The sequence below is a fragment of the Harpegnathos saltator genome, unplaced genomic scaffold (assembly GCF_003227715.2).
Source record: "Harpegnathos saltator strain DR-91 unplaced genomic scaffold, Hsal_v8.6 scaffold58, whole genome shotgun sequence".
In the NCBI taxonomy this organism is placed as follows: domain Eukaryota; kingdom Metazoa; phylum Arthropoda; class Insecta; order Hymenoptera; family Formicidae; genus Harpegnathos; species Harpegnathos saltator.
The window spans coordinates 2,953,927-2,974,011 of record NW_020230404.1 but is presented as its reverse complement, the minus strand read 5'-3'; the positions used below and the strand labels follow the sequence as shown (position 1 = coordinate 2,974,011).

At 42.0% G+C, this 20,085-nt stretch overlaps 4 protein-coding genes across 7 annotated transcripts; 1 reads left to right on the top strand and 3 right to left on the bottom strand.

Annotated features, from left to right (window-relative positions):
• Positions 1-1,417: 1,417 nt before the first annotated feature.
• LOC105187853 (hypothetical protein) lies at positions 1,418-4,396 on the bottom strand. 2 transcript variants are annotated; one of them, XM_011148945.3, is made up of 3 exons: positions 2,645-4,396; positions 2,457-2,544; positions 1,418-2,235 (listed from the first exon to the last, which is right to left on the bottom strand). In XM_011148945.3, exons 1-3 carry the CDS (start codon positions 2,752-2,754, stop codon positions 2,056-2,058), a joined length of 378 nt encoding a protein of 125 aa, XP_011147247.1. In that variant the 5' UTR covers positions 2,755-4,396; the 3' UTR covers positions 1,418-2,055. The 2 variants fall into 2 exon arrangements, with proteins under 2 accessions (XP_011147247.1, XP_011147246.1); XM_011148944.3 differs by having other exon boundaries at positions 1,425-2,235; positions 2,457-4,396.
• A 187-nt stretch (positions 4,397-4,583) lies between these two features.
• LOC105187852 (uncharacterized) lies at positions 4,584-10,845 on the bottom strand. 2 transcript variants are annotated; one of them, XM_011148940.3, is made up of 7 exons: positions 10,817-10,845; positions 8,513-8,723; positions 7,921-8,160; positions 6,803-6,889; positions 6,251-6,382; positions 6,021-6,172; positions 4,584-5,727 (listed from the first exon to the last, which is right to left on the bottom strand). In XM_011148940.3, exons 2-7 carry the CDS (start codon positions 8,720-8,722, stop codon positions 5,601-5,603), a joined length of 948 nt encoding a protein of 315 aa, XP_011147242.1. In that variant the 5' UTR covers position 8,723; positions 10,817-10,845; the 3' UTR covers positions 4,584-5,600. The 2 variants fall into 2 exon arrangements, with proteins under 2 accessions (XP_011147242.1, XP_011147243.1); XM_011148941.3 differs by lacking the exon at positions 6,803-6,889 and having other exon boundaries at positions 6,251-6,385.
• Positions 10,846-14,923: 4,078 nt separating this feature from the next.
• Positions 14,924-16,251, top strand: LOC105187854 (proteasome subunit beta type-2). Its single transcript, XM_011148947.2, has 3 exons — positions 14,924-15,177; positions 15,419-15,775; positions 15,880-16,251. Exons 1-3 carry the CDS (start codon positions 15,087-15,089, stop codon positions 16,053-16,055), a joined length of 624 nt encoding a protein of 207 aa, XP_011147249.1. The 5' UTR covers positions 14,924-15,086; the 3' UTR covers positions 16,056-16,251.
• Positions 16,252-16,473: 222 nt separating this feature from the next.
• Positions 16,474-19,803, bottom strand: LOC105187855 (minor histocompatibility antigen H13). 2 transcript variants are annotated; one of them, XM_011148948.2, is made up of 6 exons: positions 19,518-19,709; positions 19,062-19,172; positions 18,913-18,995; positions 18,668-18,833; positions 17,994-18,487; positions 16,474-17,903 (listed from the first exon to the last, which is right to left on the bottom strand). In XM_011148948.2, the coding sequence occupies exons 1-6, from the start codon at positions 19,707-19,709 to the stop codon at positions 17,822-17,824; spliced, it is 1,128 nt and encodes a 375-aa protein (XP_011147250.1). In that variant the 3' UTR covers positions 16,474-17,821. The 2 variants fall into 2 exon arrangements, with proteins under 2 accessions (XP_011147250.1, XP_011147251.1); XM_011148949.2 differs by having other exon boundaries at positions 17,715-17,903; positions 19,062-19,166; positions 19,518-19,803.
• Positions 19,804-20,085: the final 282 nt, after the last annotated feature.

The window sequence follows — 20,085 nt, the reverse complement described above, 5'->3', positions numbered from 1 at the left end:
CCCTCTGCCCTTATCTCCCGTTCTCTTCATATTCTTTCGCATCCCACCCGGACAGAAAGTAATCAAGTTGAAAAGCGAAATAATTGATTAATAGACCTATAAGCGAAATAATTATCCGCGAATTAATCAAACGTGCCAATCTCTTTTCCCTTTCCTCCTACTTTCGACGAAAGAAAAGGGACGTGCGCATGTTTCATATGGTTTCAACGATCTCGCGGTACATCATCGATGCAATTTGCATCTAAACTAAACGTCTCACGCAAGATAATTTTCTTTCTTTTAGATTTTGATGTTTAGATAAACGAATTTTCAGAGTATATTAATATGAAATATAAATAAATAAATACACACACACACACACACACACATGATGAAAAACTTGTATCTACACAATGAACGTGCAGGGATCGAAATAATATAGTACAATTCTCACAAATCCAACTTTCGATGTTGCACAAAATTGTGTCAACTCGACACTCGAAATTATGCCAGCTTCGATCCCTGCAAGGAAATGCGTCCAACGCAGTAATCGATTATATGCGTTAGTATACTACGATGAAGCAGATAAAATTCGAAAATTCGATCGAAAGCGAATCGCATTTCGCAAGAGATCGATGTATTTTCGTGCAAGTAAATCTACTACGCACTATTGAATGATTCGGTTGTTCATATCTTTTTTTATTTTTATATAATTTAGCCAACGAATAGAAATTTATTCGACTTTTGCAGAAACGCCGCTCACTTTCGATTCGAAGGAAATTATACTCTTCTTTTGCTTAGGAAACAATTTCCGAGTTGACAGCCGTTCGCAAGATTTTTCTTCAAAATATGATCTTGCCGACGATCTGTCGCAGAAAAGAGCAAAAAGGAGAAAAAAGAACAAAAAGTCTAGAAAGAGCGACAAGGATCCCCTATTCCACTCGCTTTTTTTCTCGTGAGGAAATAGTACAACTCGCAGAAAGTCGCAGCAATTTCCTTTTTAGTTTCTAACGGAAACTAATCGAGGAGATTCACGACTATCTTCTGACAATTCGAGCACTTACGATGATATATATTAAATCCGTGATACTTTTTCTAATCTTTTCTAGGCGAACGTAAAGCGCGAGAGAGAAAGCACGAGAGAGAGAGAGAGAGAGAGAGAGAGAGAGAGAGAGAGAGAGAGAGAGAGAGAGAGAGAGAGAGAGTGAGAGAGAGAAAGAAGGGGGGAAGCCCGGAGCAACGGCGGATGGTCTGCTTTTCCGTCAATTGTCTAATTTTTCAACTTTTTTTACTTTATTTTTACGAATATTCTCGCATATGACGCTGTCGACTACGTAATCAATATATTGGTCTGAAATTTATCGTCCGCATAATGCTTACGTCAAAGGCGAAACTAAGGAAAAGTATGGCCGCAATTATAATGGAGATCGTCCGCCATTGCTTCGGTACACGTACTTTATTTAAACTGCCGGATACACTCGAGGAAATTAGCCGTTCTGGCCGTTCGACAAGAAAATCCGAGACTTCTCGGATATGTTGACATGCGAGGAAACGCCACATCGCCCATTCTCCCAGCAATACATGATCGTTCGTGATTATTTTTCAATGCAATGTAAGACAATGTGTGTGTGACGAAAAATGAAGTAAAAATTAAAATATTTCTAATGTTATGTAAATAAAATTATAGGGACGGAAATACATTTTCGAGTACTGAAATATGTTTAAATGGCGACGACGACGACGACGACGACGACGACGACGACGACGACGACGACGACGACGACGACGACGACGACGACGACGACGACAACGACGACGACGACGACAACGACGACGTTAATACGTTTAATGACCTCATCATGTTCAGAAAGAGAGGAAAATAAAGTAAAATAAACTGTTTATGTGTGTTTTGATAATTGTCTGAATCATTTGAAATTTTGGTTTATTGATCATTTTACAGTCGTTAAATTTGTGTATACATACAATTAAATAATTTTCTTCGAGTAAAAAAATGAAATTTAAAGATGAAAATATCTATCGAGACGCTACAATATTGCCAAGTAGTTAATTCTCGCCTTACATGCGATCCTTTACCATCGTTTTCGAGTCATATGCGTTTGTAACACGCAAAAATTCGTCCTTCGTCTTGACATCTTTATCCTCTCCATTGTCCAAGATTATCGGTAACTCGGTATCTCGCAATAACACTGCGGTAGTCGTCGTGGTAGACGTCGAGTTGTTATCCTGGAGAGATTGCTGAAGAAACGCCCAGAAAGGAACAATGAATGTGTTAGCGAGTACAAAAAGTTTCCAGGTGAATAGAAGATAAATTTTTAATTAAATAGTGTATAGTATAATGAATATATATATTCATTACACTATACACTATTTAATTAAAAATTTATCTTCTATTCACCTGGAAACTTTTATATATATATAATGATGTATAATGATGTGCACGTGTCACCAGTAATTACCTGCATGACGTTTATGAGAAACAAGAAAGCGAGCAAAGTCAGTGCACTCAGTGCTGCGCCACTTCCACCTTTGCCTTTGGAAGAGCTGCTGCAATATATGAACACAATGAGAGATGATAATTCACGAAGAAGCAGAAGCTTGTTTTGCGAGATTCTGATAGCGATACCAATCGCGATATCAATCGTACCTTTGCCATCCGTGATAATGGTAGCCACTTCCTTCATTGTGATATCGTTCGATAGATGTGTAAGAAGGTTTTCCAAAGTTTGCAAGATTGACTAGAGATTTGAACGTCATTTTTGCGTAATATCTGAAAAGCAATATTCTTTGCGAATCAATAAAGACAAATTAAAAATGATATTGTACAGAGTGATAAGATGTGCACGTACAAAGGAGAAAAGAAACAGCACATGTATCTTTCTTCACTTGCACATGTAACTTGCGCATGTAAAGATAAATCACACATATAAAGACAAAAGGAAATAATAAATAATACGATGGTGATGTAATTATAAATTGCTTATACATTGCTTGCCTCGCTTGTTGTCTCCGATGCGAAGAAAAGGAAGAAGGAAAAATGGACAGACGGACAGAGAATCGCCAAGTTGCGCGATACCGAGTCAATTTTGAGAGTCCTCGTCCGACGAGACTCTGTACGAAACTGTTTCGTCATAAGAAAGAGTCATCTCGTCAGCTTGGATGACTATTCCCCGTCACGGTTCCCGGAGCCTTCACGCTTGTTAACGGCAACCCGGAACTTTGTCTCTTCCTGAACATACATCGCACCCTCCAATTGCTCTGAATATCGCGTTGGCGCGTTGGTACACATATGCAGCATCCGTTCCGTTATCGTTGCATCAACGTTCAATGGTGGACTCTTCGGCCTGAAAACCGATGTCAATTTTCATCGCACTCGTCGATGAACTCGACGTCTCACCTCGAATATCTTATATACCCGAATATAACGAATCATTATATCATCATCATCATCATCACGGCATAATGCGGAATAATATCTGACAGACAAATTCCTTTAGCTAATGAGAAATATATTGCGGATTATAGACGTGCTTGGAATGTCATTCATTCCGGCGCACAATCTAGCACACGAAAGCGAAAGAAGAATATATACGATGTAGTATACACACGAAATACAAAACTGTACACTGATAAGGCCATTTATTGATGTATCATTATCAAGGTATTAATCACGCTGCACATACGTACATACAACTTAGGCCTACATCATGTACTACTAGTGAGCGACAAGTAACATGGATATTGTAACGTGGGAAAGAAAAAACAGAGTTAATTCCACCCATGTACCTAATACATGCATAATATCTATATACAGTAGAGCTAATACGGATTTAGGGAGAATACTGAGAGAGAGAGAGAGAGAGAGAGAGAGAGAGAGAGAGGCGATAGAACATCCTGAGATATCAACACGTACATTGTAATAAAGAGGGAAGGTTTTTCAGTAATGAGATTCGTTCAATCACTCCCGTCGTGAAACGCCAATAGTTTCGTGGTCGCGTTTTTTTATTCTTAAAATTCTTTAATCTCAAAGTAAAATAAATATATGCAAATTCCACTCACACTTTTTATACATACATAACAAGAGTGCAACGTCTACGAATTCGAAATCCGAATTTATTTAAAAGTCAGTCTCGGTTCTTTATGAAGAAACGAAAGACTACAGCAATGTTTGAACGAAGTTCATCGAGAGCACATTAAATTCACCGATCCTTTTTCTCCTACAGTTCTAAGCGTGTCTTCCTCCCTAAACATCTTCTTGTCGATAACGCTTAATTGTATACACGTATAGTGCACATTTGAGCGTGCACCGTGCGTACACGCGTTTTCACATGAACTTAAATGTTAAATATAAGACTCCAAGAAAAAAAGTCAACACAACTTCTTATACCATACTCAGTTTTCGAAGCCATGGACGCAAAACTGATTTGTATGCTCATCTCTGATTGTCATCTTCTTTGATTATGATATATCTCTGATTAATTGATACAAAAACAACCTCCGTGCAAATTTTGTGTATCATGAGAATGAATAGTATCGACAGTCAGATTTACGCTGTCATTGTTCAAACGTCGCTATGCTTATCATTATTTAATATTACCGTCGTCGCATACTCGAATTACCGGAGAATACCGGAACTCGCGCCGAGCCCCAACCACGGACACTACAGCTATATTTAAAATACGCTCACAAAGAAAAATAAATAGAAATAAATATATGCCAAAATCTCATGTATAATCGGCGTGTGGCGTGTAGCGCGAAATTCGACGATCGATACGAAGAGGACGACTCATAATTCTCAACGCGATGAATGAGGCAGCCAAAAAATGTCACTAGACATTGCAAATTATACATATCGATTCTTTCAAGTTGGCGCAATTGTATTTCAAATAACCAAAAGTCGCGCAAACCTGGATCTGCGAAATCTTTTTCGGGATTGTTAGAGAGAACATAGAGAGAAAGGGAGAGGATCAGGATGAGTCAGGGACGAGGAGCGATCGGAGGACGGAGGAGGATTTGGATCATCGAGCGCTTAGTTTGTTCGGGACGTCAGTCACGATCCGTCGAAATTATGAATCTGTATTAGCGCGTACGCGTGCGCCGAATTCGCCGCTCGACTGAAGAAGCGTCTAAGTAAGAATCAGTCGTGAGATCGCCGAGCTATCAACGAGATTCGATGCGAATCTCGGCTCGGCGCGCTCTTCGAGTCACATCGCGGTCACGTCGATTAAATGCTAATGTTTCCATTCTAGCGTGGCCCAGACCGACCGAGGCACCGGGACCTCATCCCCCTCCCTCATCAAATTAGCAACAAGACTCGCGATGCCAGAACATGCTTAACCAAGATATATTCGTAACTTTCTATATTTTTACATTTATCAGTAACAGGTCTTATAGAAAATCATTGGAGTGGTTCTCATCGATTAAAACATTTCGGCATAAAATGTAAGCCCAGAGTCAAGTTCCTCATATATCTCTCGCCGTCACTCGTCATCTATCGCGCGAGTCTTGTTTCTAATTGTAACGCTCAATTGGGATCAAGATCCCGAAATCTCGCAGAGTCGAAACCACGCTCGACGGAACTTTCCGCGCGAATTTAGACGTGTTCATACGGCGTTGCAATCCATGAAGAGGGTTCTGCAGTCTTCTCCCGTGCGACCGCGTCGTCCCGCTTCGTATAGGGCCTCGAAGCCAACACCGCTCTGCCTCTGCAGAAGATAACTCGTCGCGTACCTGCGTAAAGATCAAAAGTCAGCTGTAACTTCGTTACAAGGACGCCGTTTGAAAATTACAACTTTTGCAATTTTCAATTTTTTGGGAAACAACGCTCTCGCTCTCGCTCTCTCTCTCTCTCTCTCTCTCTCTCTCTCTCTCTCTCTCTCTCTCTCTCTCTCTGCCTCTCTCTCTCTCTCTCTCTCTCTGCCTCTCTCTCTCTCTCTCTCTCTCTGCCTCTCTCTCTCTCTCTCTCTCTCTCTCTCTCTCTCTCTCTGCCTCTCTCTCTCTGCCTCTTTCGAGAGATCACTCACGATCCGAGTTGGCAGAAAATCGACGACGGGCCTTGCGTATCAGCGATGCACTCGGCGCTGGCTTCGCAAAGAGCTCTTTCGGCACATCCACGATGGCCCTCGTCCTCGGCGCGGCCTACGTAACTGAAGGACTTGACAGATCTCATATAACCCTGGTGACACGAGTTTGGAATTACAACCGGCTATGCTTGCGGACGATTTTCAGTGAGAAACGATATATCGCAATTTACCTTCAGCATAGAGATGGATGCTATCGCAGCCTCGGAAACGGTATCGCGTCTTCCTAACGAGCGAGCTGTCAAAGAACGATGGGAGAATGACGTCTTTAGAGCGTCCAGCAGGTTGATGACTATGCTGATGAACTGCTTGATAACAGGGATAAGCAGAGATGTAAGATGCAAGTTTATTCATCGAGCCAAATATTTGTTCGAGAAGAGGGAGAAGGATCGAACGGTATAGATACACACGTAATCCATTAATTCCATCTATCTATCTATCTATCTATCTATCTATCTATCACTACAAATTACAATGAGATTATAATTATATTACACAATTATATACCAAGTGCAAGTTGATTAGTAACATTGTCGTGGGAATATTCTACATAGCTAGTCGGCGAAACCAGCTCAGTCTTCCAATATACTCGAAAAAAGCAGGCGCACGAGATAAAGCACGCATTTCGCTTTCGAAGGCTGTAGCAAAAGTCGAAAATTGAAAAAGAAGATTTATCGTCGAATTGATTTGTTCGTTTGCTCGTTCATTCGCGATCTCGTACTAACCTCGGAGGCGTTTTTCGCCATTACAGCAACTTGTTCGGGATCTCTGCCCTGTCCTAGAAACACGCCCAGCACCGCGGTCAAAATTTCCTAAACAACCGACACCAGCCATGTGCGCTAAGTCCAAAGTTCGACAAATTATTTACAGGAAATGTGAGCAAATGTATATGCGTGCGTGCGTGCATGTGTGTGTGTGTGTGTGTGTGTGTGTGTTTATGCAAAGTAAATTGCAATTGTATCTTTGTAAGAGTACAAATTTTGCTTGCGCGCGCCCCTCTTTCCAGCCCCACTGCCTCGATTGTTCTTTCAGAAGCGAGGTGAAACGTCGGCGAGTTTCCGGTCGCGAAGCGAGCAAATTACATTGTGTAGAAAACGTAAAGATTGTGTGACACAAGTGCGTGAAAAAATAATGGCTCATCTCGCGACCGGGACAATTATTTGACGCATTCTTCGCTAGTTATCGTAGCAAGGTAGCTCGTGACTATAAGCAGTCACCCAGTCATGAATTTTCAAATTCAGACTTATTATATATATATATATATATATATAGTCTGTGGATACTAACTAAATTTAAACAAAACTTTTTCTCATCCATTAACAAATTCAAAGTGACAAATTTAAATATCACATACACACACACACACACACACATACATACATACAATGGAAAAAAAGAGAATTTACTAGCAAGCGCTTAAAAAATGGTTCGGAAGAAATAGCGGAATAGTGTATTGTGAATGCGAGACGGTAATTTTGCGAGGCTCGATCAAATAACTACTCGCAGATCCCTGATCCTAACTTTTTTACCTTATAATAGAAACAAACTTTGACGTTTTAAACGGCACTTTGTGTCTCTCGCGACCGAGAATTACTCTCACTGATCGTGAGGTCACGAAGTTTCTCTCCGAATATCTACTTGCGTGCTACGTACCAATAGAGCTACATATAGATGTAATTAAAGTGAAAAGAACGCAAAGAGAATCGATTCCGTCTCTCTCTCTCTCTCTCTCTCTCTCTCTCTCTCTCTCTCTCTCTCTCTCTCTCTCTCTCTCTTTCATCCGAAATGTATACAGCGGCAAATAACGTACCGACTCACGCATATCACGCTTATTTTCACTTACCTGCATGGGGCTGCTCTGATTGTCCACTTTATCGATACCGTCCACCGATTGCTGAGGTCCGCCCAGTAACGCTGTGAGGACCCTGAGGCCCACGGATAACAAGTTAGCCCACGGGCTCGCTGACGCGCCGTCGTCTATTTCATTCTTGCTGGGTCCAGTCGCACCTCCGGTTTGTCCCAGCAACATCTGCATCAGCATTCCCAGCATATTGGACCAAGAGAAGCCGCTGCTACCACCCTCCTAGGATAGACATGTCAAAGTATACGATATCAGTGTACGCCACGGTGTTTCCGCGGTGGAAAGAAGGAAGGGATAAAATGAGATTATCGACTGAAACTATATATATATATATATATATATATTATATATATACACACACACATATATAAAAGAGAAAAGAGCGAAAAACAGGACTTGTCTTCCTTCCTTTTTCTCTTGTTATTTTCCTTTTGCATCGGTAATCGCTATAATTATTAAGTAATGTGCCTTGACACTCAATATCAATATGGATGATTGTCGACTTCGATAACGATTCGGTTGTCACGATGGAATGTCACTTGTCGAGAAAAGAGCGCAATTTCGAGCGAATCACCTGAATCGAATTGGTGCTGATGTCCTCGAGGTCATCAATCGCTACCTTCTTCATCGCGTTCGGCTTTTCGGCAAACTTTCTTTCCTCCCTCACCTGTTGCTGATATTGCTGCGGAAATTGCTGATTGTATTGGGAATGCTGCGGTAATGCCGCTGCTTGTCCCAAGACAAGAGCGATCAAGCATAACGATGCATACTGGATGTGCCGCATTCTGCAATACAAAAGAAAAGCGGTTACGTATCTATTGTTTATTAGTATTATTGACCGCTTGTCCCCCCTCTTTACAGTTTACACCACGAGAGAGAGAGAGAGAGAGAGAGAGAGAGAGAGAGAGAGAGAGAGAGAGAGAGAGAGAGAGAGAGAGGAGAGAGAGAGAGAGAGAGAGAGAGAGAGAGAGAGAGAGAGAGAGAGAGAGAGAGAGAGAGAGAGAGAGAGAGAGAGAGAGAGAGAGAGAGAGGTACAGAAGAAGACGCACGCTGTCATCCGAAGCGACGCCGACACCGACGTGAAAAATACTAATGTGTGTGACGATGATTCACAAAAGAAAGTATGCCACGGAATGCAGCCGACACGGACGGACCAACCGATACATTCCGATACATTGAGTCGAGGGTCGAACGTCAGTCGAACGATGATCCTGTTGGTGTTTGAAACTCGTTGAGGTCATACGACAAAAAGATTCAAAGTAGGCCGTGGCCGTCTTCAATTCTTGATCGCGCGCGAAAGAAAGACGGAACGGAAATCCGTAACGGATAACGCGCAAGTGTGCTCGCGTCGACGAGTCGGGCCAGGAAGAACGGTGCTGCTAAAAGTGTGCCACGGTGTGGTTAAGGTCGCCTCGACGTCGATCGCGCTCGTTAGCCCACTTCCCGATCGGCGGTGCTGGTTTGTTGAACCCGACAGATACCGTTACTCCAAAAGGCGGTCATGACCTACTGCCGTCGTTCGTGCGACCGCGACGGCGACGGCGACGGCGACGGCGACGGCGACGGCGACGGCGACGGGGACCGGTTTCCCGGTTGTCCGAGGAGAAAATCGGTGAAGGAAAGCAACGACTAGGAGAAAAGCGACTGGCGACTGGCGACGAGACTCCGAGACCGGGTCCCTCGACCGCGTCAATCAAAGATCCGCCCGCGCTAGCAACTTTTTTCAATCATCCGTGTATACAACACGAGGAACAGGGAAATTAAGCTGAAAATCCCTAAAGGAGAAAAGTACGAATTCGAGGCAACCTATGAAACGCGACGCGAACTCGAGCGACTCCAAGTTTCAATCCGACAGTTATTATTCGTAAATTAATGAAATTGAAGCGCTTTCTTCAGCGCTATTTCGAAAGCTAAACAAGCGGATTATTTGAATCGACACTTTGAAATATCGCGCATCATTCATTCAGGAAGAGCGAACGAACGCGCTAATCAATTCAATTAGAGCGGTCATTGGTCCAATTCCTCTAGACCTCGTCAATAAGAAAAATCTTATTGTCGCAAGCGGAATGACACAACACGACAGATTGATAAAAAGGAAAAGAGAAAAAAGAAAAAAGAAAAACATTGAGATCGCACGAGAAGCCAGTCGTCAACTGACAGCGAGGGAGCCTCTCATCTCACGGGAGTGAGACGCACCGTTTGGCAAACGGTACACATCACGATAATAGAAAAGTCAGCGAACGAGTTTCAAACTATGTGCACCTTTTGCACCTGTCAGAGGCACCTTGCCTACTTGTCTACTTGCCTTGTGGCAGACTTTGTCACGTAGAAAAAGAATACGGAGAATGAATAATCGCTCGAGAAGCAAAATCGAAAAATTCTTCGTACAAACAGATTGACAGAGAAATGGAAATGAATTTCCACTGCTCGCGAAAGATGAACAATTTCCAAAGAAATCTGTTTCATTCGTGTGTGTTCTCTCCTTTTCTTTCAATTTCAGATTCGAGTAAGTATACTGTATAAGAAAAAGAAAGAGAACACACTTTAGCACGCAGCTATAAAAATATCACTAGAGCGCGCGATACAGTTGTGGCTTGAAATCTGAAGATGGAATACAACAATATAATGTTGGTTGAGGTGACACAAGAAGCATGATCATGTGGTAAATTAAAAACAATTACAAAATTGTAGATTAGTACAATTACCCGTGGTTAGATCCCGGACTTGGTATATAAGAAAGCTAAAGCTAGATTTAAAAGCGTCGTAGCGGGGCAAGTTGATTAATAAAATAATATTTTAGAATTTAGTCTGAATGAGTGAAAGAACTCAATATCGCGGCGCGAATCCGAAAGTAATATGGGGAAATTGTGTTACTCACTTGGTTACCTCCAAGGTGAACTTCCGTGACACTGACTCTCAGTTCTGAAGATGAAATTCCACGCGGGGTCTTCTATATAGCCTGCGAGCACACGTGGGGGTAAACCGTTCGGCCAATGACCACTCATCTTTGCTACCATTTTCAATGAAGCTATCCAATCGCGCCGAGTCGATCAGCAAGTCGATTTCGAAAGGTCTACTTATGGTGCATTTTTCGTAGTTACTTTGCGCGATGAAGAAGAGGCAACAAACATCGCGCCTTTACGTCTCTTGCAAGCCTCTTGCAAGCCTCTTGCAGCCTCTTGCCAGCCGAGCCTTACTCGATTATTCGAAATCGCATTGTCCTATACGCCGATCTGGCATATCTGGCAGCGCGTTTTATCTCTGATTTATTTTCCCTGTAACAAAATCCATGTATCCACATTATATTTATAAATGCCGTACGCCCATAAGCGCGCGCTTATCGATTCAACATTGCTTCAACGTGGTCAGTCGTGTCAGTAACCAATGTTCTTTGCATGACTCGAATGTTTCGAATGTCCAGCTAACAGTCGAGAGACTCCCCGAGAACCAAATCCGCTAAAACTCTGTATCGCGCTTGCATTCGGAGATGCCGGTGGCCAATAGCCAATAGCCAATTATTAAATCATCGAGTCAGCATCGAAACTGCTGATGATCGGAAAGCTGATGAATGAGGATCCAAAGCTGTGTGACCTAAACAACGAGAAGCGTTCTGCGAAAAAGCTCATAGTCCGACGCGCAATCTCCATGCGAGTCGCGGGTTTGTGTTTTGACATTGGTATTGGCATTGGCGTTGGCACTGGCGTTGGCATTAGCGTTGGCGTTGGCGTTGTCCGCGCATTCCAGCAGCATTCTCGAGCGTCGAGATTCGAGCGTCGGCTCGCCGTGCCGACGCAAAAGCGTGGCAATCCGTCATAACTGTTTCAGTAGCGGGATGCTGCATCGGCTCTTCTTATTAGGAGGATCTCGCTAATCGCGCGCCTCCGGATCGACCTGCCCCGCCGCCGCCGCCGCCGCCGCCGCCGCCGCCGATCACCGGGCTCCGATGCTTCCTCCCAAGTTGCACAAGTCGCGGCATGGTTCGCGGCAAGTTCAGTGAACGTATTACGAGTCGCGGATGGATTCGAGCGTAACGGAATCGACGAACGACCTTCGCGAATGCGCAGGAAGTTTCGTATTACCGCGCTCGATCGGTTGCGCTGGACATCCACGAACATCGTCTCGCAGAAATCGCGATCGCGAGCGATCGCGTGCGACTTTACGAACAACGCATTTTATATTCGCTCGAGTCGCTTGAGTCGTTCCACGCGAGGCGCGCGAATCAGCATCGACTGTAACATTGACTCCTCGCTAGTATATCCGCCAAGCACGTCGCCACAGCCACGTGACGATGAGTAATATCGCGCGAAAGCGCAAAAGCGCAAAAGCGCGAAAGCGGCAATTACTGCCGCTTTTGCGGCAATTGTTAACGAGCGCATTCGCGGAATGCGATTTATGCGCCATGCGGTGCCAGTTGTGCGCCAGGATTACAGGCGCTTACGGAAGCGTTGCGAAGACTCTTCGACTTCTAGTCGACTTCTAGTCGACCGTAACACGCTCTGTTTGCGTGCAATGGGCTATATCCTCATCCCAGTTACTTGGAGTTTCTAGGACTAAGCGTTATCTTCCGAAAATATTCTATTCCGTGGCTGAATGCGTCACGCGATCACAATCCGTCGAGCACGAAAGCTCGAGCAGAAACGAACTCCTCGACATCGGCAAGTTCAGTCAAGATGAAAAAGCTGTGCTCCCCCCTATGTGGACAAGCGTGAGCTTCATTCGCGTGGAAGTTTCTTTCGCAATATTATATATTCGCGCATATAGTTATTTATTTCATTATTCATATATTCCATTTATCAGTCTGATACGAAAGAGATAGCGAGACACCGCATTTATGCACGCGCGCCCGCGTCCGCCGTTTAAAATAATTCTGGTATCGGTCCAACACTTGAAAAAAAAAATGAAATGATTTCAACAACTCCGAAAGTTGACTCGACTTCGACGAATTCAATTTCTATTTCTAAATCATTATGCTATTATTTCATGAATCGATCGTTGTCAGTGCGATCATTCATTGAGAGAAATCGGAAAGATCCGCGTGTAAGTAACGATTTTCCGCGCAGGCGTTCTGGCGTGTGCCTCAGCAGGAGGAACAGCAGGAGGAGAGTAGCCACTACAGCTATTCGACACAGAAAACCTTAGCTATGTAGCGGGACCGGCACGTGGAGGATTTACATATATATAAACGTGCGTATGCACGCGGCCGACGATCTATCGCGGCGAGCGACGATGGAGCGCGCGCGCGTCTCGGTTTAAAATTAAAATGAAAACTCGTCGAGGGACGAATAAGAAAAAGGACCAGAGCCGCGCGCGCGCGCACAACCTCCGCGAGACGATCTTGCTTGAGAATACGGGATTTGGTTTCGTCAGCTTCAAACAACAGGAAGCAAAGAGAGCTCTGGAATCTGATGGGTTTACCCCACCCACCTACCCTCCACCGTTTTACGTCAACTGTAACATACAATCCCAAGTATTTTTAGTACGCAAAAGCCATTACACGCTCGAGCCATTTGAGAATATTATCTCTGAATACGAGGCGCGAATCTTCAGAGTTCCGACTTGTAAGTTCCAAAATGTGATACCGAGTCTCTCAAATCCCCGAAAGATTAACCTACCATTGAAACATTTGCGAGTATGAGTGAAGAACTTTGTGCGAAATATTTTGACAGGTAAATAGGTTAATCGTCAGTTGTATTGAACATCGTGAGCAACCTGCATCGTGTCTAACCTGACACGCGATTTGTAATGTTTGAAAATAAGAATACCTCGTTATCTTCTCTTATTTAATCGTGCATGTTCTAATCGCTAATTGCTGACTAATTGAAACACCTCCCGCCTTATCGTTGAATTGTCGAATTTGCGTTGTGTGATAGATCGTGAAATTTGAAGAGATAATTACTATCTCGTCGCGAATCGAGAATCGAATCGTTCTTTACGTGCTGGTTGTTTCTCATTAGAAATTGTCGCGGCGCATAGCGGCAATTTTCGCAATTTTTATCCAAAACTCGAACTCTGCCTTGCCAAGACTCAAGTCTTTATCCGGTAAACAAATTCTCATTCTACTTCGCTAGATGGCAGAAGAAGCGCGCAGTCCGTTAGTCGCACAATTACACATTTTCAATAGTTGATATTTTATAAATTAAGCAACATATTCAGCAAAATATTCAAACATTCAGCCCGAATACAAATGTCTGAATGTAAATTAATTATACGTAATAGCGTATTTAAAGACAATCACTATACGTTAACTCGAAAATAATAAACTCGAAAAGGCTACCTCTTCTTGTCCTTCCTCCCTTTCTCTTGGCCACAAAAACAAATTCTAAAAGGCATAGAAACTACAGGGTGCAGATACAGATTTTCGTATTATCTTCCGTATAGCCACCGACGAGGTAATATAAAGACTGACAGCTGTGGATAAATTTTTGTATCAGCCAAGGGAACCCCAAAGGGCCCACAGGTAATCGAAGAGCGATGATAATACCGACTGCTTTAGCTACGCTCAAGATAATACAGCTAGCAACTATTGCCGATGCACGGCGAGGGGAAGATAACAAAAACGGTATGGGACTTTTATGTTTGTATTAACAGCTCTATGTCTCCACGAGCTTTGCAACAATTGTTAGGAGACACCCTGTATACAGAATATTGCAGAACAATTTTTACGACGACGACGACGAAGACGACGAAAACGACGTAAACGACGAAGACGACGAAGACGACGAAAACGACGAAGCGACGAAGACGACGACGAAGATGAGGAAGATGACGAGGACGACGGAAACGACGAAGATGAAAGACCAACAGTCTTTATAGTAGTATCTCGTCGGTGGTATAGCTCAAAACAGTCGGTATTGTCACCACTTTTGAATTATCTCCGGGCCCCTCGGAGCCCCTTTGCCAGTATCGCGATAATCTATAGTAATACATCATATGAGTTGTTGAAACAGATTCGTTGTTGGCAGTGAGTACTGGAACTCAGCGTTATTATCGCTGCAATGCGAATCGCCCTGTTAACTGTGACGAATCGTTTCGTGTTGAGAGGTAAAGTTAACGGGTTAGTTTGTCGTATTCGTGACAGGCATTTTTGCAGTGTTTGGTCATTGTAGCGAGACGATAAGTGCGTGACGATACAAAAGTTTGCAGTACAAATGGAGTGCTTGATTGGTATCCAGTGCAAAGATTTTGTGTTGGTTGCAGCGGATATGACAACCACACAGTCCATCATAGTTATGAAAAGCGGTAAGACATGCGGTTTGACATCATTTTTCAGTTTGTTAGCAATACGCCGACACTTCCCGCTTGTTAATGTTAACAATTAATATCTATATTGACCTACACAACAATATAGTATCCTCTAAATGCTATTAATATCGCATCATATACATTTCTCTGCTGCGATTGTGTGATTCGCATCATATTTCGCCAACAAACAGCATATAGATCTTAGAAATAGCATGCTCTGAATAAAAAAATATTTCAGATGAACACAAGATTCATAAGATCTCTGACAAACTTGTCATGGCGACATCTGGAGAATCGGGTGATACAACACAATTTTCTGAATACATTGGAAAGAATATTCAGCTTTATAAGATGAGAAACGGCTATGAGCTGTCTCCCAAAGCTGCTGCTTGCTTCACCAGAAGGAATCTGGCTGATTATCTCAGAAGCAGGACACCATACTTTGTGAATATGCTGATGGCTGGATATGATGATGATGCTGGGCCTGAATTGTATTTTATTGACTATTTAGCATCATGTGTGAAAGTTCCTTATGCGACTCATGGATATGGTGGGATGTTTTCCATGTCTGTCCTGGATAGATATTATAAACATGGTAATATTCATTTTTATATAAGAGGGAAAAAAATGTGAGAGGAGAAGAAATAACATTTCCAAAAGGTACAGAGATATTAATCAAGATAATTCAATTCATTACAGATTGTACTGAACAAGAGGCGTATGCATTACTGAAAAAATGTGTTCAGGAAATACATAAACGGTTGATTGTCAGTTTGCCAAATTTTAAAGTTCAAAAAGTATCCAAGGATGGAATAAAGGATATGCAACCAATCACAGCTGAAAATATTGCTATTGAAAATGCTGCTAAAGGATAAAATATCTATTTTACATCTTATCTACACGAATAGGGAAATTACTCTTCGGATATAGTAATAAAATGTTCAAATACAATACTTTTGCCACAATAAAGCAATTTTTCTTATTTAAATTTTCCAAACTGGACATTTCCAATTTCTATGTATTTTATGCGTGTAACTTTTTCATGTACATTAAATATACAGTTGTAACTTATCAGATTAGACTATACCTTAGCAAAAATATATCATAATTTAATTCTTTTTTTTTCAATTAATAGGACAGCTGAGATAAAAAAAGAATGTTTGCATTTTTACTCAAAGAAATTTTAATAGCATAATACTCTAACCCCCTTCTTCTCATCTCTTTATCTTCCGTCATTCTGTCAAATTTTTGCCTTAAGAACAGATGATCTGTGATTGTCAAGGTCTCGAGTTGTAAGTACTAAATTTTTTTATTTATCCAAGTTACAATTTTCTCCATATTCTGCTTGGTCAACTTAAAAAGAATGCAATTTCATATCTTATGTGTGTATGTGTATATACATACATACACACATGTATACACACACATACAGAGTGTCCCAGAATTTATGGAAAAATATGAAGAGGTGTCTTGCAGGCCAAAATAAGGAATATACATATACATATGGGCACCTTGTGTATGTGTGTGTGTGTGTGTGTGTGTGTACATATTGTGTCTGCAAATCAAATTTCGAAATATATATTGTACTGACTATAATTATAAATATATACACACCTTTCCAAAATTCCTTTCTTTCGCAAATAAATAAAGAAATCCATATTCGCTTTTATGTGTAGTACAATTGTAGACTTAATATATTCTATTATGACAATTTTAAATAGGGTATAATGTATATATATGTAATTCTTCTCCTCATACCAATTCATCCAACACATCATGTAGAAGAAAGAGAGAAAACCGCTTCTTCCTTCCCTTTTTTTTATATTAATAATTCATGATTATCACTCATACATGGTGGTAAAATCATCGAAAATGCTGGAATATCAGTAAAAACTTATGTACGTAACTATGGAACCTGAAATTTTTAAAATAGAAAACGCACACTGTGTAATGTACTGCAAAACTCAGGCGGATTTACATATATCGGCAGCGATCTGTCGTGTGTACACGATGTATATGAAATATAAATCAACAATTGGAAGTATCTTCGCATTCTACTCTACTCGCTCGCTATACGAAATAATGAAACTCGCTATTACCATTGCACGTAACGGATAACAATGTCTTTTTTTTTTTTTCATATCCTCAGTATACCCCTCTCTCTCTCTCTCTCTCTCTCACACACACACACACACACACATCTGTCCGTTAATACCACACATGAGTGATAAAAATTCCGTATTAATCTTGCATGCAAATGAATCGCCGCGCTCAATCATCACATTCTATATCTTTTTCTCGTAGAGTTTCGCCCCTTACAATCGGACTAAGGTCCAATCAACATTCGCGCAAACGCAAAACTACATGTAATATCGGTAACATCGGATTTACATCGCACACAGTTCCATTTTTAAACGGTAAAGCCGAAAGTATATCGAATTACCTCGCAGTTCACGTGCATGCAAAGGCATAAGTTATACGCTATTATATTTTACAACGCATGATTGTACGTCTTGAGCGTGAACCATGAACTATTTCCGTTTTCTTTGTCTTTTCCCGTAGGCGCGATGAATTCGGGAGATAATTACAGCACGATAATAATGTCGAGTTTCTCATCGTTTTATCTGTTAAATTAAAATTATTATTTATCTTTTTTCGCGTCTACTTGCGTCTGCTCCGCCTGTTGCGCCGCATTTGCTGGTTGCGACGGATGATCCTCGTATCTATAAACATCAGCAAACGTACATGTAGTTAATATGGATGAGAAAGAAATTTGATTTACAGCGAAAGTACTACAGCAAAAAAGTACTTACGAGAACAACGCCTTGAGGTCTCCTTTTACTAATGCTAACAACAACGGCGTACCTAAGCACGCCGGGACTAAATACAGTAGAGCGGGTTGTGCGTGATTAAATAGGTGCATGATCATTATGGTTATGAGCAATCCCATAAAGTATGCGAAAAATGTCGAATAGAAGTAGACATTTGTTTTCCTGCTCAGGCTATTATCGAATCGTAGCAGCAATGCGATAAAAATACCGGGCAGCACGATATCACCCAGCCCTAACATGGCAAAGTTACCAGCACTCAAGCCCTTCTCTAAAAGATCCTGTGGAAAGACGAGCTTGATGGGCACCTCGAAGGACTTTGCGACAGTCACCATCACATCTGTACCAAACACCCAGAAAGCGTCGTAGAAAAGAAGACCGCACAGCAAAATGCACCCAGTAACAACATTATTGAGATGTAACAGTTCAACTCCGTTAATCGCAAACGCGATACCAAATAAGTTGTTGGCTATCCAGTGCTGAGAACAGAAAGAAGAGAAATGGTAATAAGAGTGTCTGCAGAGTGCCGCAGGGCCATCTCTATAGACTCTTCGCGCAGTATCTAACGCCATTTAGTGTCGTTACAACAGTAGTCGTGACAATATCAAATGTGTTAAAATTGTTGTAACATGGTCATATTTAACTTGACCTGTGCTCACCTTCTTCAAGAGGTACCAAGCACCCACAAATGAGCAGCATATAAGACAAACAATGTCATGTAAATTGAACTTATAGTTGATTATACATTCCTCGTTCTCACTTGTGAATGAAATATGGTACTGTGTCTTTGGGATGGCAGCTGGCACCAATGACGAGATCAGTGGACTGAAACATTTCAACTTTTAAATATAACCGTAAAAATTTTGGCTTATTGCCAAAAGTCAAAAGATAGAATGAAATTTACCTTGTAAGATGACACAGAGCTAGAATGCCAAGAAAGAAGAAATATCCGGCCAATATCATGTTTACATATTCTTTTGCAAATACCTACGGAAAATCATCTCATAATGTCATATTCTCAGAATCAAATGTTTGGCACAAATCTTCAGTTACCTTATACAGTATATACAAGCCAACTAACGTAACGCTGGAGATGAAGGGAAACATAGCAGCCTCTCTGCAAGACATTATTTCGGGCTGCTCACCACTGGCTTTATACTGTTGCTACAAAATACAGATATCGGGCAACATTAATCGGTTAAAATCGGCAGAATCAACAGAAATCTTCGACGGAGCGCATAAACTCACGCAACCGTATCGCTGTACCGTTTATACAGCTGCGCCGTTTTATGCTTAATTGACAGTTTATCTGATCATCAATTTTAACAAGAGCCATCAAGAGATAATGCTTGTTGACGTTTGAGGGACCGCAACCGGCCGTTGCGGAATTGGACGAACAGTTGCGCGTTTCTCCGCAAAATGTTCACGTTACTGTCGTCGCAGTGGCAAAGACGAACGGCTTTTGCAGAAACGCGTATTCGATAACATATGTGAAGACGCATGACTAACCTGCTGCTCCTTATGATGTCTAACGGCGCGATAGCTGCCGAAAAAGATCGGCAGAATGGCCATAATAATGAGGCTACAGTACGCGATGGCCATCCCCTCGGGAGTCGAGGGATCTCTCGTGTTTGTCGCATTTTGGTACTCCGTAAGATTCTCGCTCGTCTGGGACGCGATCTCGTTCACCGTGCTTGCCATCTTGAATATGTTGACACGACAAATACGACGAGTGCGCGAGGTACACGACTCCGACCGTGATGAGAAAAATTACGTAGAAGTGAAATAGAGACGCGTACTGCCTGCTATGCCATCTGATAAAAAAAAGAATTGATACGAATATATCGAAAATTGTCACCAGATGGAGTCTAGACGTAGAACACGGCGCCATCTACGAAAATCCACCGTAGTCAGGATTAGAGTAACGATTTTATCCAAGACAGATGGCGATGTTGTACAAAAAGTCGAATCGATAATTATCCAAATACTAGTCCGAAAGAACACGTGTGTATCAAAAGAAGAAAGAGAGGAGAGCGAGAGAGAGAGAGAGAGAGAGAGAGAGAGAGATATGATGACG